Raw genomic sequence first — 19984 nt, 5'->3', positions numbered from 1 at the left:
ACAGAGTGACCTTAGCTCCCTCATCTTAAGATGGAGGTAAGGTGTGGTGTCGAGTTCCACCACAGTCACATCTGTGCTAGACATTTTGCTTCTAAAAGTTGGAATACTTTTTAAGAATCTACAACTGGTTCTAGAATCTAATTCAAACTTTTACAAACTTTTAAACTCTAAAAGAAATGCTAAACAGGATCCAACACAAGGCCCTAGCAGGTCTTTTAAGAATTTAGAAAACTTTTCAAATTGCAAAAATCAATTTCTAATGACAATTTTGGAATTTGTCGTGTGATCAGGTATTGGCTGAGTAGTCCAGCAAATGCAAAGTCTTGTACCCCACCGCTGATCCACCAATGTAGGAAGTTGGCTCTGTATGTGCTATTTCAAAGTAAGGAATAGCATGCACAGAGTCCAAGGGTTCCCCTTAGAGGTAAAATAGTGGTAAAAATAGATAATACTAATGCTCTATTTTGTGGTAGTGTGGTCGAGCAGTAGGCTTATCCAAGGAGTAGTGTTAAGCACTTGTTGTACATACACATAGACAATAAATGAGGTACACACACTCAGAGACAAATCCAGCCAATAGGTTTTTGTATAGAAAAATATCTTTTCTTAGTTTATTTTAAGAACCACAGGTTCAAATTCTACATGTAATATCTCATTCGAAAGGTATTGCAGGTAAGTACTTTAGGAACTTCAAATCATCAAAATTGCATGTATACTTTTCAAGTTATTGACAAATAGCTGTTTTAAAAGTGGACACTTAGTGCAATTTTCTCAGTTCCTAGGGGAGGTAAGTTTTGGTTAGTTTTACCAGGTAAGTAAGACACTTACAGGGTTCAGTTCTTGGTCCAAGGTAGCCCACCGTTGGGGGTTCAGAGCAACCCCAAAGTCACCACACCAGCAGCTCAGGGCCGGTCAGGTGCAGAGTTCAAAGTGGTGCCCAAAACACATAGGCTAGAATGGAGAGAAGGGGGTGCCCCGGTTCCGGTCTGCTTGCAGGTAAGTACCCGCGTCTTCGGAGGGCAGACCAGGGGGGTTTTGTAGGGCACCGGGGGGGACACAAATCCACACAGAAATTTCACCCTCAGCGGCGCGGGGGCGGCCGGGTGCAGTGTAGAAACAAGCGTCGGGTTCGCAATGTTAGTCTATGAGAGATCTCGGGATCTCTTCAGCGCTGCAGGCAGGCAAGGGGGGGATTCCTCGGGGAAACCTCCACTTGGGCAAGGGAGAGGGACTCCTGGGGGTCACGTCTCCAGTGAAAGTCCGGTCCTTCAGGTCCTGGGGGCTGCGGGTGCAGGGTCTCTCCCAGGCGTCGGGACTTTAGGTTCAAAGAGTCGCGGTCAGGGGAAGCCTCGGGATTCCCTCTGCAGGCGGCGCTGTGGGGGCTCAGGGGGGACAGGTTTTGGTACTCACAGTATCAGAGTAGTCCTGGGGTCCCTCCTGAGGTGTTGGATCGCCACCAGCCGAGTCGGGGTCGCCGGGTGCAGTGTTGCAAGTCTCACGCTTCTTGCGGGGAGCTTGCAGGGTTCTTTAAAGCTGCTGGAAACAAAGTTGCAGCTTTTCTTGGAGCAGGTCCGCTGTCCTCGGGAGTTTCTTGTCTTTTCGAAGCAGGGGCAGTCCTCGGAGGATGTCGAGGTCGCTGGTCCCTTTGGAAGGCGTCGCTGGAGCAGGATCTTTGGAAGGCAGGAGACAGGCCGGTGAGTTTCTGGAGCCAAGGCAGTTGTCGTCTTCTGGTCTTCCGCTGCAGGGGTTTTCAGCTGGGCAGTCCTTCTTCTTGTAGTTGCAGGAATCTAATTTTCTAGGGTTCAGGGTAGCCCTTAAATACTAAATTTAAGGGCGTGTTTAGGTCTGGGGGGTTAGTAGCCAATGGCTACTAGCCCTGAGGGTGGGTACACCCTTTTTGTGCCTCCTCCCAAGGGGAGGGGGTCACAATCCTAACCCTATTGGGGGAATCCTCCATCTGCAAGATGGAGGATTTCTAAAAGTTAGAGTCACTTCAGCTCAGGACACCTTAGGGGCTGTCCTGACTGGCCAGTGACTCCTCCTTGTTTTTCTCATTATTTTCTCCGGCCTTGCCGCCAAAAGTGGGGCCTGGCCTGAGGGGGCGGGCAACTCCACTAGCTGGAGTGTCCTGCTGGGTTGGCACAAAGGAGGTGAGCCTTTGAGGCACACCGCCAGGTGTGACAATTCCTGCCTGGGGGAGGTGTTAGCATCTCCACCCAGTGCAGGCTTTGTTACTGGCCTCAGAGTGACAAAGGCACTCTCCCCATGGGGCCAGCAACATGTCTCGGTTTGTGGCAGGCTGCTAAAACTAGTCAGCCTACACAGATAGTCGGTTAAGTTTCAGGGGGCACCTCTAAGGTGCCCTCTGTGGTGTATTTTACAATACAATGTACACTGGCATCAGTGTGCATTTATTGTGCTGAGAAGTTTGATACCAAACTTCCCAGTTTTCAGTGTAGCCATTATGGTGCTGTGGAGTTCGTGTTTGACAGACTCCCAGACCATATACTCTTATGGCTACCCTGCACTTACAATGTCTAAGGTTTTGTTTAGACACTGTAGGGGCACAGTGCTCATGCACTGGTACCCTCACCTATGGTATAGTGCACCCTGCCTTAGGGCTGTAAGGCCTGCTAGAGGGGTGTCTTACCTATACTGCATAGGCAGTGAGAGGCTGGCATGGTACCCTGAGGGGAGTGCCATGTCGACTTACTCATTTTGTTCTCACTAGCACACACAGGCTTGTAAGCAGTGTGTCTGTGCTGAGTGAGGGGTCTCTAGGGTGGCATAAGACATGCTGCAGCCCTTAGAGACCTTCCTTGGCATCAGGGCCCTTGGTACTAGAAGCACCAGTTACAAGGGACTTATCTGAATGCCAGGGTGTGCCAATTGTGGATACAATGGTACATTTTAGGTGAAGGAACACTGGTGCTGGGGCCTGGTTAGCAGGGTCCCAGCACTCTTCTCAGTCAAGTCAGCATCAGTATCAGGCAAAAAGTGGGGGGTAACTGCAACAGGGAGCCATTTCTTTACAATGCGGGATCAATGTCTGCTCCCACAGGAGGCAAGGAGGTGGCTGGGACCACGGGGCCTTGAGTCTCACCCGACCTCCCTTGCATCACAAGTAAACACAAAAGCACTTAATTCTGTGAAGTACAAATCATCCAAGTGTGTTTTCTTTGCAGTTTCACCTTCATGACTTATCTGATGAAGACCCTCGAGGAACAATCACATTGCAAAGATCTAGACACACAAGGGCACTGGAGACATTACCTCAGCGTCCTTTACAGAGCTGTAGTGCTGGAGATGCACTGTACTTTTACCCAAAGAAATATCACTTACTAAATAGTAGAAAGTGCTCCAGTTGTTGGGTAGAGACACAGCAGAAAATGCTGCCGCCTTCTTGGATAAATACGTAGGGCAGGATTCATTCTGGCACGATCCTAGTTTCACAGAAAATAAACCTCAACAGGAAGCCTTTACAGATCTAAACAAAACAGGTGCCCAAGTTGAAACTCTACTTCTGTAAAGTACTAATCGTCCTAACTTTGGATCACATGCTTTAAACCTGAAGTCCAGGCTCCGTAATTCATAAGGTCTTCACAGGAGAGGCCTTATTCGGACAGGAAGTAGACTAATTCTTGCAACAGTTCGAGAAGGACAACGACATGGCAAAGGCAATGGGTGTTGTACAATAGAGGCGAACTTTCAGGAGAGGGAATGCACCCAGATGACCCTCAGGAAGAGGATCTTTCCAACGGGACAACAGCAAGAAGCCCAAGGTACCATACAACAGGCCAGCAGTCTGGACACCAGCAATGGCAACACCCTGCAAGGCAGCCTTTTCGTAGTAGAGGGGAGGCCAGAGGCAAAACCCTCAAGGAAGGTGGAGAAACCTCAAAGTGACCCAAATTCAGCCTTAGACCCACACACACACCAGAGGGAGGCAGAATAGCGAATTACCAACAAGAATGACAAAGTTAACCGACAAGTGCGTTTTAAAAGGGTATGCCCAGGTTACTGTATAGAACTAATAAGCCCTCCAATACAAAGACCACCAAAGGGAAGAAGTGTTAGAAAAAAGAACTGGTAAAATTAATAAAGGAGATAAAAGTATTCCTACACAAACATGCAATAGAAAGGTTACTGCAGAGATGTTACCTCGTCATCCCATAGACTAACATGGGGACTTCTAAATGGAATATTGCAAAAGCAGGACCAGGCCGGTGGAACCCAAAGGGAGATTTTGGAAGAAGAGGACCTGCAAAAGAAGTGGATAGAGTTAAGTCCATGCAGGGGTGTCCAGGTGGGGCAGGAGGCAGTGCCCACCCTTTTGTGGGTGATGATCCAGGTTGACGGTGGTGGATGAAGCCCAGCAGTGGAGTCCAGGAGCTGCAGAGGAGCCCCTGAAGTCACCTAGGAGCTGTCCCTCGACAGTCGCCTGATTGCAGACGGGTCAGTGGTCAAGAGGACCACCAACAAGCAAATGCAACTGGAGCTCTTGGAGATTTGCAGAGCTGAAGAGGACTAGCAAGGCCCTGGGGAATCGATCTTTAAAGGGAAGTCCGGGCTGACCCTGAAAAGATTGGAGAGCCAGCAGAAGCAGTCGGAGCCCCCATGAACAACCCACTGGCAGCAGACACAGTAAGGCCCAGGCAGCACACCTGTAGAGGAGTCCCACATTGCTGGAGCAGCAGAGAGGAGACTGTCCTTGCAGAGGTAGAGTGCTGGGTGCCAGGGCTACTTGGAGCCTGAAGATCCCTCAGAGCAGGAGTCAACAAGCCTTGGTTGCTGCAGCAGTTGCAGTGCACAGGGGTTCTGTCTTGGAGGAAGAGGCAAGGACTCACCGTCTCCCAAGTTGGACAGAAGGCGGAGAGGACCAGGGAGACCCCTCAGAACCACCACCTGTTTTGGAGAATCTTCGCAGGTCCAGAGGACAGATCCCCACAGCTGGACGTTGTTGCCTTAGGTGCCTGCAGATGCAGGGAATTGACTCCTTCGCTCCAGGGATGATTCCTTCTTACCACTTTGCAGTAGCTGAAGTCTTGCCGACCCCAGAGGATGCACAGCCGCAGAAACAATGTTGTGAGAAGGGGTTGTCTCTGTTGTGGTCTTCTTCAGTTCCTGTGAAGTCCAGCAGCAGTTTCAGTGGCCAGGAGCAGAAGAGGTAATTGCAGAGTAATCCTGGTGGAGCCTTACATGCCAGATCTGGGGACCCACTTGCAAGAGAGTCCCTAAATAGCCCACAAAGGGGATTGGTCACTTTGCAAGGTGACCACCTATCAGAGGGGGTCACTGACATCATTTTCCTAACTTGAGCAGTCAGAGGCTCCCAGGGACCTCTGCCCAGCTTGTTTTTTTGAAGATGACAGAATCAAGTGACTACCTGGAGGAGCTCTGGGCACCACCCCTGGAGTGGTGAGGGGCAGCGGAGTAGTCACTCACCTTTCCTTTGTGCAGTTTTGTGCCAGAGCAGGGACTGGAGGTCCCTGGGCTGGTACAAACCGGATTATGAAAGGAGGGCACCAAATGTGCCCTTCAAAGCAAACCAGTGGCATGCAGAGGTTACCCCTCCTCAGCCTTGTAACATCTATTTCCATGGAAGAAGAGGGTGCACCCCTCTCCAACAGGAAATCCTTAGTTCTGCCTTCCTCTGCTTGAGCTGGTCAAGCAGCAGCAGGGCAGAATCCTATCTGAGAGGCTGCAGCAGCGTGGGCTGCTAGCAGACCCTGGAAGACTGTTAGGAGTGATACTGGGGTGGGGGGGTGGGAGGGGTCCTCCAAGGAACCCCAGAGTGCATGGAATCATGGCACCATAACTGGCATCAGTACTGGGGTATGATTCTGACATGTTTGATACCAAACATGCCTAGGTTCGGAGTTACCATTATGTAGCTGGACCATAGATAGTGACCTTTGGCCAGTACATAGCTAAAAGGGCTTCACCGCACTTACAAAGTCCAGGGAATTGGAACTGGAGTTTGTGCTCCTTCAGTGGTGCCCACACACACATACACACACTCAAGGACCTGCACCCTGCCCTCAGGGCTTGAAGGGCCTACCATAGGGATGACTTAGAGTGACCTGGTGTAGTGACCAGCAGTGAAAGGGTGCATGCACATTTTCGCACAGGCTGCAAATGGCAGGCCTGGAGACAGTTTGCATGGGCTGCTACGGGTGCCATAATATATGCTGCAGCCCATGGGGGACCCCTGGTGTACCAGTGCCCTGTGTACCTAAGTACCATATACTATGGACGTACAGGGGTACACCAGTATGACAATTGTGTGGTGTAAAAAGTACCATGGCAACCAAATTTAGAGGAGAGCACAATCACTGGGGTCCCAATTCAGCAGGATCCCAGTGAAAACAGTCTAAGCACACTGACAAAAGGGAAAAAGTGTGGGTAACCATTCCAAAAAAGAGGGACTTTCCTACAGTTAACTATCAGTTCAAGGTTTTTCCCTTCGGAATAAGTCACAGCATTCCTAATAAGGAAGGAGAGTCACATATATCCCTACCTGGATGACTGGCTGATAAAAGCAAATACAAAGGAGAAATGTCAGAGATACTCACACAGTAATCACAACCCTACAAAAATTGGAGTTGAGCATAAACCACAAGAAATAATCCCTAGGGCCATAACTGGAGAAGGGTGCAACACTAGCATTCATGGCAAATGTGCCAATAGACACTATCTGCGCAGCAGCAACACGAGCATCCCCACACACATTCACAAATCCTTATTGTGTGGACATACTAATGGATAAGGAAACTCAAGTGAAACAAAAGGTACTTCAGCACCTATTTGCAAGCTCCTCATTTCATCCCAACCAACTTACGTAAGGAGAAACCTGCTAAATAATCTAATGCACAGCTTGTGAATCGAGAAAATGATTCATACTGCAAAACATAATTATTACTTAATAGCAAGTCGTTTTGCAGCCTCAAGAGTTTTCTGGATTTACATGCGATCCACCCCCCCCCTGAAAATGTGAACAAGCATATGTTTTTATCAATATGTTATTCATGCAAATACTACATATCACCAGTACTGTCTTGTAGGAACCTGGCTCGGTATATACTATAGCTAAGTGGGATATAGTGTGCACAGAGTCCAGGGGTTCCCAAGAGGCTAAAGTAAATACTAATGCTTTCTTTTGTGGTAGTGTGGTCGAGCAGTTAAGCTTATCAGAGGGTAGTGCAAACTATTTGTTGTACACACACAGACAATAGAAGAAGCACACACTCAATGACTTAACTCCAGACCAATGTTTTTATTTAACAAAAAAATATTTTCTTTATTTTTAGAACCACAAGATTCAGGTTGCAGGTAAGTACTTCAATAAATTGTATTTCACACAGGTATCAACAGTACTTTGTTTGAAATAGGTAAGTAATCTGTTTTAAAAATGGACACAGTGCAGTTTTTCAGAAACTGTTCCTGGGGGAAGAAATGATCGTTTTACAGGTAAGTACAAAACATACAGTTTCAGTCTCCGGGTTTTAGGAAGTCCACAGGTTGGGATTCAAGATAACCCCAAACACCCACCACCAGCAACACTGGGCCGGCCGGGTGCATCTGTCAAAGGTGAGCAAATTTAATGTGGGCTCCAATGGAGACAGGGGGTACTCTGAATCCAGTATGCCTGCTGATAAGTACCAGCATCTCGGAGGGCAGCCCAGGGGGGATTGAAAGAGCACTGAAGGGGCCACAAGTAGACACCAAACACACACCCTCATCGGCACAGGGGCGGCCGGGTGCAGGGTACAAACAGGACGTTAGGTTTCCAATGCTGGTCTTTGAGGAGACCTGGAGGTCACTGAGAGGCTGCCGGCGAGGTCCAGGGGTGTGTCTCGGGCACACCAACGGTTGGACAGGGAGATGGCCGCCTGCTGAATGTAGCTGCACTGGGTGTCGGTTTCTTCAAGGCCTGGGGGCTGCAGGTGCAGTGTGTCTTTAGGCGTTAGATATCTTCATCCAGAGCTTCACGGTCTTGGGCTCCCTGGGATTCCCTCTGCAGGTGTTGTCGTGGAGGGGCCAACCCAGCTTGGGAACTTGCTCGCAATCACCTGGGGACCCTCTCTTGTTGGTTGGACCACCTGGACATGGGTGTACACAGGGGTCAGGACTCACCTTCCGGAGTGAGGTTGGAGTCCTTGGTTGTAGGAGTTGCTTAGACAGAGCTGCTGTCCTCTGGAGTTCTTGGTCCTTTTGGGTGCTGGGCAGTTCTCTGGAATTGGGCAGAGGTTGCTGGTCCCGCTGGACGAGTTGCTGGTCTTCTGCAGGTTCTTTGAAGCAGGAGACAGCCCGGTAGGACTGAGGCCAAAGCAGTTGTCTGCTTCCTTCTTCTCTGGTGGGGAATTTCAGCTTAGCAGTCCTCCCTATTGTAGGTCACCAGGAATCTGTTGAGCTGGGTTCAGGGAAGCCCTTAAATACAAGATTTAGGGGTGTTGCAGGGGTCAGAGGGCAGTAGCCAATGGATACTATCCCTGAAGGTGGCTACACACTTAGTGTCCACTCCCTGTGGGGAGGGAGGGCACATTCCTAACTCTATTGGTCCCGGTCCTCCAAACCAAGATGGAGGATTCTGCAGGAAGGGGGTCACTTCAGATCTGGACACCTTAGGGGTGGTCCCAGCTGAAGTGGTCACTACTTGTTTTTCGTAAGTTTCCCGACAAACTTGCTTCCAAAAGTGGAGCTTTATCCGGGGGTAGGCATCTCCAGTAGTTGGAGTGCCCTGGGGCACTGGAACATGAGGCCTGAGCCTTTGAGGCTCACTGCAAGGTGTTACAGTTCCTGCAGGGGGAGGTGTGAAGCACCTCCACCCAGAGCAGGCTTTGTATCTGGCCTCCGAGCACAAAGGCCTTCGCCCCATGGGGTCAGAAACGTGTCTGCTAGTGGCAGGCTGGCACAGACCAGTCAGTCCTATACTAGAGGATTGGATAAAATACAGGGGGCATCTCTAAGATGCCCTCTGTGTGCTTTTTTAGAATAAATCCAACACTGACATCAGTGTGGGTTTACTGTGCTGAGACGTTTGATAACAAACTTCCCAGTATTCAGTGAAGACATTATGGAACTGTGGAGTTTGTAATGACACACTGCCAGACCATTTACTTAATATGGCCACACTGTAATTACAATGTCTAAGAATGGACTTGGACACTGTAGGGGCATGTTGCTCATGCAGCTATGCCCTCACCTGTGGTATAGTGCACCCTTCCTTATGGCTGTAAGGCCTGCTACAGGGGTGACCTACCTATGCTACAGGCAGTTTTTTGTGGGCATGGCACCCTGAGAGGGATGCCATGTCAACTTTGCCTTTTTCTCCCCTCCAACACACACAATCTGCAATGGCAGTGTGTGTGTGTTAGGTGAGTGGTCCCTTAAGGTGGCATAACACATGCTGCAGCCCTTGGGGGCCTTCCCTGGTCACACGGCCCTTTGTACAAATAGTACCTTTCACAAGTGACTTATCTGTGTACCAGAGGTGTGCCAATTATGAAGACAATGGTACATTTTTAGGAAAACGCTGGTGCTGGGGCCTGGTTAGCAGGATCCCTGCACGCTCTGTCAAGTCAGCTTCAATATCAGGCAAAACGTGGGGGTGTTGGTGTGTAACTGCAACAAGTGCCGGTTTCCTACATTTCTTTTTTTTTTTTTTTTTTTTTTTTTTTTTTGTCAAATACTGTATATTTCAGGAAAGTATTCTTGCTTCTATTGTAAGTTTTTCTTTTTCAGCGTAGCAATAAATTCATATTTTTTTATAGATAGAAAGTTTCTTTAAATTTGCATTGACATTAGTGAAACTAATGTGAAAGGCTGGTTATACTCTAGACAAATGTAATCTCTAGGGTGCTGGTTGAGCAGATTCTTTCTTTTCTTGATATGGAGAACGAATTGCTCCAAAGTGTTTGTTTTCAGTGTTTGGTTTGAGACCAATTTCATTTCTTGCTGTGGATAATATTGAGATAAACAGCTGTCTGGTTTGCTAAATACATCTTGGGGACATTCAGAAAGGAATACATTCTGCAAGTTGTTTCCCAATAGCTTTGTGGTTTGTAACTTAAGTTTTCTTGCTTTCCATTTGCTGGCTTTATTTGTAATAGGCTGTTCAGCTTGAGTTCTTAACTTCCTTTGGCTTACCTTGTAGATAGTATACTTCCAGGTGCTCTCTCTCTGTAAACAGGCCTGCAAATCTTGTTCTTATCGCATCACCTTTGTTGTGCCTTCAAAGACTGAGGTGAAATGTTAGGAGCTGTCTTCCAAGGTGCTAGTTTACTTTTCTTTCTCTGGCATGAAAGTGAGAGGGCTTATGTGACAGTCTTGCTGGATATTGGAGCTAGGAAAGTGTTCTTTCTAGCACATAACATAAAGGAACTGTGAAGTATTTGAGATTATCTAAGAATTAGGAACACAAAGCACATTGTTTCTGATCTCTGGAGTGTTGGAAACTTTATTATGATCAAAACAAATCATTACCCCAGATGATGCATTTTCCACACATTTTTGTCTTGGCACTGTTGTTTAATTAGTAAAACTGTATGTCTGTGCAAATTTAATGGTCATTTTGATTAAAATGTGTTCTGTGTTGTCTGTAATGGCAGTGTGCTACCATACCATGAATAGTGCACTCTTTACCACTGCACTGTACACTGCTCCAATCTAGGCCACACCTACTGTAGGAAGCTGACCTGGTGTGTGGTGGGTACCTATGGTACTTACAACTTATAACAGGTCCAAGTATCCCTTCTCTGTGAAGTGTAGATGGTGTCTAGAAGCCAGGCTCTCTAGAGGTAGCTGTGGATGAGCAGCCAAGGCTTATCTAGGAGACATGCACGTGCAAAGCTTGTTCAGTACCACTACAGTCACACAGTACTTACACACAAAGAAAACACTTGTACAAAAATAAAGATACTTTATTTTTTTTAAGATAGTATCAGAAAATGCTAGAGAGGCAACCCTCCAATAGTATGTAAGTAAATAATAAACAGTAAGAGGCATAAAGAGGTTAGAATACAGTGTAAAATAGCAAAATGCAATAGTAGGCTCCTAGGGGAGCCCAAACCAAATACTAAAAGTGGAATATGAACATAGGGCCCCCATATAGGTAAATAAATTGTGTAGAGGGGAGCTGGGAGTACTTGGAAATCACACAGGTAAGTGCTGGAGTAAAACACTGGATTTCCCCCAAACCACCCCAAAGGATGAAAAGAAACAGAAGACACCCAGAACAGCCTGCAAAGAACCAGCAGTAGAATACCGCAGATGGAGACCTGTGGCAAGAGGGGACCAAGTCCAGAAGTGTCTATGGAGTCCAGGGGGAGTAGGAGATACTACCCACCCTAGAGGTACCTTGTGGAATTGGTTGATAACAGAGGAAGGTCAGCACTGCAGCACAGAAGCTGGAGAAGAGTTTCTGATGCGTGCAAAAGGGTCCCACGCTGGAAACTGGATTGCAGATGGGTGTTGGTGAAGGATTTCCACCAACAAGCCATGGCAAAGGCATGACAAGCCATGTTGCAGAAGGCCCACAGGAGCAGAGGCATTACCCGCAGGTGTCCCACAGGACAGTGACACATATGTCACAGAAGCAGTCCACGCAGCACCACAGAAGTTGCTCCACAACATCATAGGACCACGCAGAGGCCCAGGAGTTACAGGAGGGAGTGCTGGGAGCTGGAGCTACACGTTGCCTGAAGTTCCCCTTGGTGGTGAAGCACACAAGCCTCAGCAGCTGCAAAGGATGCGGTCCACGGGGGTACTGTCTTGTATGGAGTGGAAAGGACCTACCACCACCAAAGTGCGACAGCTGGTAGAGACCCGTGATGGAGGACCCACACCACTCAGGACGAGATGATTCACGCAGCCAGTCGTTGTTGCAGCCAGGTACCTGTAGTTAGAGGGGAGTGATGCCTTCCTTCTTTTAGTTCAGGCTGAAAAGTTGCAGTCTTCTGAGGATGGAAAACCGGGGAAATGTTGCAAAGCTGGCAGGAATTCTGGATACAATGTTGCAGAAGTGTTCCTGGTGGATCTGCAGCTTGTAGGTTCCTGGAGGGTCCAGTTGTGGTTTGTGAGGCCAGAAGTCGAAGCAGAGGTTGCAGAAGAGTCCTGGTGGAATCTTGCAAGTGGAATCTGAAGATCCACCCCAGATGAAGACCCTATATTGCCCAGAAAGGTCTCCTAACCAGGTAACTACCTATAAGAGGATGCCTCTGACATCACCTGCCTCGCCTGGCCACTCAGATGTTCCCAGAGTTTCCTGCCAACCTTAGAATCAAGATGGCAGAACCCAGGGACCCTCTGGAGGAGCTCTGGGCTCCACCCCTGGGGTAGTGATGGAAAGGGCAGTGGTCACTGCCCTTTCCATTGTCCAGTTTTGCGCCAAAGCAGGGACTGGGGGTCCCTGAACGGGTGTGGAGTGGTTTATGCACAGAGGACTCCAAATGTCTCCTTCAAAGCAAACCAGTGGCTTGGGGAGGCTACCCCTCCCAAGCCAGTCATACCTATTTCCAAAGGGAGAGGGTGTTACTTCCCTCTTCCAAAGGAAATCCTTTAGTCTGCCTTCCTGGACTTGATCAGATCAAGCAGCAGGAGGGCAGAAACCTGTCTGGGGGGTGGCAGCAGCTGGGCTGCCTAGACAACCTTGTAATACTGGTGGTAGCAATGCTGGGGGGTCCTCTAAGGAGCCCCCAGAGTGCATGGGATCATACGTCCAATACTTGGAACAGTATTGGGGTATAATTCCGACCTGTTTGTTACCAAACTTTCCCGGGTTCGGAGATAACATTATGTAGCTGGACATAGATAGTGACCTATGTGCAGTACATACAGGGAGTGCAGAATTATTAGGCAAATGAGTATTTTGACCACATCATCCTCTTTATGCATGTTGTCTTACTCAAAGCTGTATAGGCTCGAAAGCCTACTACCAATTAAGCATATTAGGTGATGTGCATCTCTGTAATGAGAAGGGGTGTGGTCTAATGACATCCAACACCCTATATCAGGTGTGCATAATTATTAGGCAACTTCCTTTCCTTTGGCAAAATGGGTCAAAAGAAGGACTTGACAGGCTCAGAAAAGTCAAAAATAGTGAGATATCTTGCAGAGGGATGCAGCACTCTTAAAATTGCAAAGCTTCTGAAGCGTGATCATCGAACAATCAAGCGTTTCATTCAAAATAGTCAACAGGGTCGCAAGAAGCGTGTGGAAAAACCAAGGCGCAAAATAACTGCCCATGAACTGAGAAAAGTCAAGCGTGCAGCTGCCACAATGCCACTTGCCACCAGTTTGGCCATATTTCAGAGCTGCAACATCACTGGAGTGCCCAAAAGCACAAGGTGTGCAATACTCAGAGACATGGCCAAGGTAAGAAAGGCTGAAAGACGACCACCACTGAACAAGACACACAAGCTGAAACGTCAAGACTGGGCCAAGAAATATCTCAAGACTGATTTTTATAAGGTTTTATGGACTGATGAAATGAGAGTGAGTCTTGATGGGCCAGATGGATGGGCCCGTGGCTGGATTGGTAAAGGGCAGAGAGCTCCAGTCCGACTCAGACGCCAGCAAGGTGGAGGTGAAGTACTGGTTTGGGCTGGTATCATCAAAGATGAGCTTGTGGGGCCTTTTCGGGTTGAGGATGGAGTCAAGCTCAACTCCCAGTCCTATTGCCAGTTCCTGGAAGACACCTTCTTCAAGCAGTGGTACAGGAAGAAGTCTGCATCCTTCAAGAAAAACATGATTTTCATGCAGGACAATGCTCCATCACACGCGTCCAAGTACTCCACAGCGTGGCTGGCAAGAAAGGGTATAAAAGAAGGAAATCTAATGACATGGCCTCCTTGTTCACCTGATCTGAACCCCATTGAGAACCTGTGGTCCATCATCAAAAGTGAGATTTACAAGGAGGGAAAACAGTACACCTCTCTGAACAGTGTCTGGGAGGCTGTGGTTGCTGCTGCACGCAATGTTGATGGTGAACAGATCAAAACACTGACAGAATCCATGGATGGCAGGCTTTTGAGTGTCCTTGCAAAGAAAGGTGGCTATATTGGTCACTGATTTGTTTTTGTTTTGTTTTTGAATGTCAGAAATGTATATTTGTGAATGTTGAGATGTTATATTGGTTTCACTGGTAATAATAAATAATTGAAATGGGTATATATATTTTTTTGTTAAGTTGCCTAATAATTATGCACAGTAATAGTCACCTGCACACACAGATATCCCCCTAACATAGCTAAAACTAAAAACAAACTAGAAACTACTTCCAAAAATATTCAGCTTTGATATTAATGAGTTTTTTGGGTTCATTGAGAACATGGTTGTTGTTCAATAATAAAATTAATCCTCAAAAATACAACTTGCCTAATAATTCTGCACTCCCTGTATATAAAATGGTGTGCCCGCACTCACGAAGTTCAGTAAAATTGTGCTGGAGTTCATGGGGGCACCTCTGCTAGTGCAGGGGTGCCCTCACACACAGGTACCTGACCCGGCCCTGTGGGCTGAGCGGGCCTACCATAGGGGTGACTTAGAGACCTGTAGTGAAACCATGTGTGTATACCTGGTTCACGCAGACTCCAATAGCAGGCCTGCAGAACCCTTTGCTTCGGCTCCCTATGGATGGCAGAATAACTGCTGCAGCCCATAGGGATCCCCTGGAACCCCAATGCCACAGGTACCTAGGTACCATATACTATGGACTTACATGGGAGCACCAGTATGCCAATTGTGGGGAGAAAAGGTGTGTAGCAACCACATTTGGAGGAGAGAGCATAATCACTGGGGTCCGGGTTAGCAGGATCCCAGTGAGCACAGTCAAACACACTGACAATAGGCAAAAAATGGGGGTAATCATGTCAAGAAAGAGGTCACTTTCCTCTACAATCCCCCCCGCCCCAACCCCCCAAAAAAATAAAAGGAAGGACAAGAAGGTTAACCTTGCCCAGGTGAGTCTTCATTGTCTAAGAGGAAATATCTGGAGAGTCCACATGCATTGGAGTGGTTACTGCCAGGTCTGTTCCACTGTATAGTCCATTCCCTCTCGGGATATGGACCATCTCAACAATTTGGGGTTTTCTCCTTTCTGTTTGAGCCATAGAAGGGGTTTGTGGTCTTTCTGAACAATGAAGTGAGTGCCAAAGAGGTATGGCCTCATCTTCTTCAAGGACCAGACCAAAGCCTCCCTTTCTATAGCTGACCAGTGTTTCTCTGTGGGTGTCAACCTTCTGCTGATAAAAGCAACTGGTTGATCCTGGCCCTCAGTGTTGAGGTGAGAAAGAACTGCCCCCACCCCTACCTCTGAAGCATCAGTTTGGACAATTAATGTCTTGGGGTAGGCAGGGCTTTTTAACACTGGTGCAGAGCACATGGCCTGTTTCAGGTCCTCAAAAGTTTTTTGACAGCTAGCTGTCCACAAAACTTTCTAGGGCATCTTTTTGAATGTGAGGTCATTGAGGGGCTACAATGCAGCCATAATTCTTAATGAACCTCCTGTAGTACCCAGTGAGGCCTAAGAAGGAGTTTACCTGGGTTTGTGTTGTAGGGGGGAGCCAGTCTAAGACAGTCTGGATCTTCCCCTGCAATGGTTGACTCTGGCCTCCACCTTCCAGGTTGCCTAGATATACAACATTCCCCTGCCCTATCTGGCACTTAGAGGCCTTGATAGTGAGGCCTGCCTTCTGCAGGGCCTCTAAAACATTCCATAGGTGGACCAGATGGTCATCCCAGGTGGAGCGAAAGACAGCTATGTAGTCAAGATAGCTGCACTATTTGCTTCCAAACCTTGGAGGACTGTATTCATCAGCCTCTAGAAAGTGGCAGGTGCTTTCTTCAAACCAAACGGCATAACAATAAATTGATGCCCTCCAATGGTTGAGAAGGCAGTTTTTGGTTTTGCGTCCTGAGACAATTTGATCTGCCAGTACCCTGAAGTCAAGTCAAAGGTGCTTGGATACTTGGCAGTGTATCTATCAGCTCATCTGCCCTGGGTATAGGGTAAGCATCAGTCTTTGTGACTATGTGGAGCCCTCTATAATCTACACAGGACCTCACCTACCTTTTCCCATTTTGTGAGTAAAGTTTTGGTACCAGCACCACTTGGGTAGCCCAGGGGCTGTCGGAGTGCTCAATCACTCCTAGCTCAAGCATCTTTTGCACTTCAGCTTTGATACAGTCTCTAACATGATCAGGCTGACTGTAAAGTTTACTCTAACTAGGCAAACTGTCCCTTGTGTCAATGGTGTGTTGACACCATGTAGTCTGACCAAGTGTCAGAGAAAACAGTTCAGAGAACTGGACTAGGAGGTTCCTGTAGTTCTCCTTCTGAGACTCAAAGGCAATCTGCTAGGACCACTCCATCCACGGAGCCATCAGCTGCAGTGGTGGTGAAGAAATCAAGGAGAGGGACACTCTTCTTCCTGTCCCTAGTCAGTTGCCATGAACAGGGTCATATCAGCCCTGTCATAGTAGGGCTTAAGGTGGTTCACATGAAGCACCCTGAGGGGGCTTCGTGGGACTATCCAGGTCCACCAAGTAGGTGACCTCACCCTTTTTCTCCACTATAGTGTGGGGACCACTCTACTTGTCTTGGAGTTCCATGGTAGCCACAGGCTCCAGGACCCACACGTTGTCCTGGCTGGTACACAGTTAGGACAGCCTTCTGATTATGCCACTGCTTTTGCAGTTCTTGGCTGGCTTGAAGGTTTTTAGTGGCCCGGCCATCCTGGATCTGAGACCAAGTACATAGTCCACAATGTCTTGTTCTACATGATAAGGTGTTACTGAATGGTAAGTAACTTGTTCTTCAGTAATGCTCTCTCCGGTAGAGACTCTAACCACAGATTTCCTCATCGTCCCTTCCATCCTCCCCATTCTGTGAAAGGGTCTCTTATTTTAAAAAGGTTCCTTTTACAGATTGGCACACTGGTCAGTACCAACCTGGAGGTTGGATTCCCTGTCTTACGGCTCAAACAGTTCAGAAAGCAACTGATGTCAGCGTGCATTGGTGACGGCCATATAGGGCCCAGTGCATCACTCCTGGAACGTAGCAGCGTTGGTGTGGGGCTGCATGGTACAACCTGTCTGTGCACAGTTGTACTACTTACGATTTCCAGATCCAATCAGACGCCTTGGGAATATTCACAAGGTGAAAAATCTGAAGGTAGTCTCTACCAGAAAGAGTATTACGGAAGGTGGTAATAATTTGTCAACCTCAAGTAATTGTGGGGTTGTTGCTACTATAAGTATGTGCAGATTGCCATAATCATTCTTGTTGTTGCTCTTCACAACAGATTACTGTGCTGTCTCACCAGCTGTTTGCATTGACCTAATTAGGGAAAAGTGGTTGGAAAATGATGGCAGGTGTTTAAGGGAGGCAACGTATGGATTCCAGGATGTAAAATTATACCATTCTTAGCTGGCAGATATGTAGTCTGATCCTTGGATCTACCATTTGTAGTAATCCCAGGAATTCGGAGGAAGTGGGCCATAGGATTGCCAGTACAAGAGAGATCACAGTGAGCAACTTCCACTATTTTCCCTGTGGATAAATATTCTAAAGGTTCTACATTCCCACCCACCATTGCAGTACCATGTCACACTCCTTATATTTGAAAGCTGTGGTTTTTCTATTGGCTCTTACTTCAGAGCAATAAATGTCAAAAGCTGAGATATTACAATTGGGGAAAGGGAAAGTTGAGAGGCGGCATTTTCTTTCTGGTTAAATGTTGATGCTAGAAAAGGGTACATTAACTTTCTCATATCTTTTGGGGGCAAATCAGTTCTTTAAAGCATATTGTGTTTCCTATTCTGAATTATGTTTCCCTTTTCTAGGTTCTTTTTCGAATGTGGAAACTCCACCAGGACCTCATGGCGCAATTTATTATCCTGTGATGAGTGATCCTTACAATCAGTCTGCTATATCAAGTTTTGACTCTTGTGTGCCAGTAATTCCCACCTATCATTATGTTGCCCCTTGGCACCCAATAAATCCACCCTACAGCAGTTCTCCCCGGATTCATAACCCTTTAAGCACTGGACCAATTCATCAAGTCAGCTATGTTGCATCAAGTAATCCTCCACCACATTATGTTTCCCAGCCAATCTAATGGTAAGTAACCTGTATCAATCAATTGTATTGTATGTTTATTCGGATGTATGCTTCTAACCTCAGATTTCTCAATTTGTGGATATTCCCCATCAGACTGGATCTGGAAAACTTAGAAGCAGGACTCTTTCATGCTGGTAGGGGGCGCCATGTAGTTATGTGCTGATGTTGCTCTGCTCCGGAATTGACAAATTGAGCTGCATATAGTCATCATCTACTTGTGCTGATGTTCATTCCTTTCTTTCCGTGCATTTAGGTGCAAATCCAGAAGTCTGACAAGATGTTCCCAATTTTTTCATGAAATTTTGTGACTGTGCAATGGAAATGTACTCCCACTAAAACGAGGTTTAAATCTTAAAGACATTACTGAAAACTGATATCTGACAGATCCCCACTGTAGGAAGCTGGCTCTCTAAATGGTGCACTAACAAGAAGTACATCATGCAGAGTCCAGTGGATCCCTAATTGGTTTGCAAAAGTAGACATGACTAATGCTCTATTTTGTGGTAGTGTGGACGATCAGTTAGGCTTATCAGAAGGTAGAGTTAACATTTGTTGCACTCCGAGGCAATAAATGAGACACACACTCATAGAATGAATCCAAGACCAAATTAGAAAAATAAAACTTAAAACCCAAGAACTTCGTGATCAGGAAAGCACTTTTTCAAGCATAAATACTTTTCAACAAAAATCAACACAGTGCAGTTCTCCATTGTTAACCTATGGAGGAAAACAATGTTCAGCAAACACAGGGTTAGCAATGACTTATGAGGCCAATCTTGGGGAGTTAGGGTAAGTACTGGGCACTGATCAGAACCACACCAGCAGGTCACTCTGGGCAGTACTGGGACGTCCGGGTTCAGGGGCACAATAAGGCATCGGTTGGCCATGGTGTCCTATGGGGGTTTGATCCGCATGAAGACCTGCTGCCGGCTCTGGTTAGGAAGCCAGTCAGGTACAGCAAGCAGGTAGGTATTAGACTTGGTGTGCTCGGGGACATAGGTGCAACTATGACTCTTTTCTCCAGGGCCGACTGATTCAGGGGTGTCCTAAGGCATCAGGTTTCTTCATCCAGGAGCACTCTCACTCAAGGGGTCCTGCGTGCTGAGGCTGCAGGTGGCCTCAGGGGGTCCAGCAAGGGGGGGGGAACCCAGGGTGGACTCGAGTTCAGGGGAGCCAGGGGACATCGTTGGCACCAGTAACCCACCTCAGATGGGGTAAGGGGTGACAGGTGCAGTGGTTGCTGGAGATGTCGGCATTTCCCTCACCACAAGGCTGCAGGAGAGGGGACCTTGCATGTAGGGGGCTGCAGGCAACTTGGGGGAGTCCAAGATGGGTGAGAACACACTGGACTTGGACTCTGGACTGCTGGGGAACCTTGCTGGCACCATGGTTGGCTTCACCTTGGGTCGTGGACTTCTGGTGCAGAGGTCACTTTGGGTGTCTGGTCTTTGCTGTTCCGGAGGCTGCAGAGCCCCTTCTTGAGACTTTGTTGCAAAGCGGAGTCACTGCTCACGGAAGTATTGAGCCTTAATGGAAGGCAGGCAGCCCTCCTTTGTTTCTTGAAGGCTCAGCTGCAACATGAGTCGTCTTTTTGGGCAGAGTCCATCAAGGTCAGCAGGCAGGCTGGAGGGGCTGGTTCCAAGTCAGCTGCTTGTTTTTCTTTTTTTCCTGTTCTGCAGGTGAGACGCTTCTTTGTCCTTTGCTTCTTAGGTCGTCAGGATCTGAGTTCTAGGGTTCAGGGTTGCCACCTAAATACTCAATTTAGAGGCGTTAAAGAGAGTGCCAGGCAATGCCAATGGGCTGCCTACCTTTAGGATGACCACACCCTTTATATGACCGTGTCTGCTGGGAGGCGTGCATAAC

The 19984-nt window shown here is 47.6% G+C and overlaps 1 protein-coding gene across 1 annotated transcript in view; it reads left to right on the top strand.

Moving 5' to 3' along the window:
• The window catches only part of LOC138259421 (UDP-N-acetylglucosamine transferase subunit ALG13-like), a 790124-nt gene extending 772005 nt beyond the window's left edge, over positions 1-18119 (top strand). Inside the window, exon 24 of the mRNA XM_069207173.1 lies at positions 17845-18119. Coding sequence (XP_069063274.1) covers positions 17845-18119 — 275 coding nt within the window. The remainder of the gene's footprint in view (positions 1-17844) is intronic.
• Positions 18120-19984: the final 1865 nt, after the last annotated feature.

Source organism: Pleurodeles waltl, chromosome 2_1 (genome assembly GCF_031143425.1).
Source record: "Pleurodeles waltl isolate 20211129_DDA chromosome 2_1, aPleWal1.hap1.20221129, whole genome shotgun sequence".
NCBI classification, from domain to species: Eukaryota; Metazoa; Chordata; class Amphibia; order Caudata; family Salamandridae; genus Pleurodeles; species Pleurodeles waltl.
This window is presented reverse-complemented; position numbering and strand designations above follow the sequence as displayed.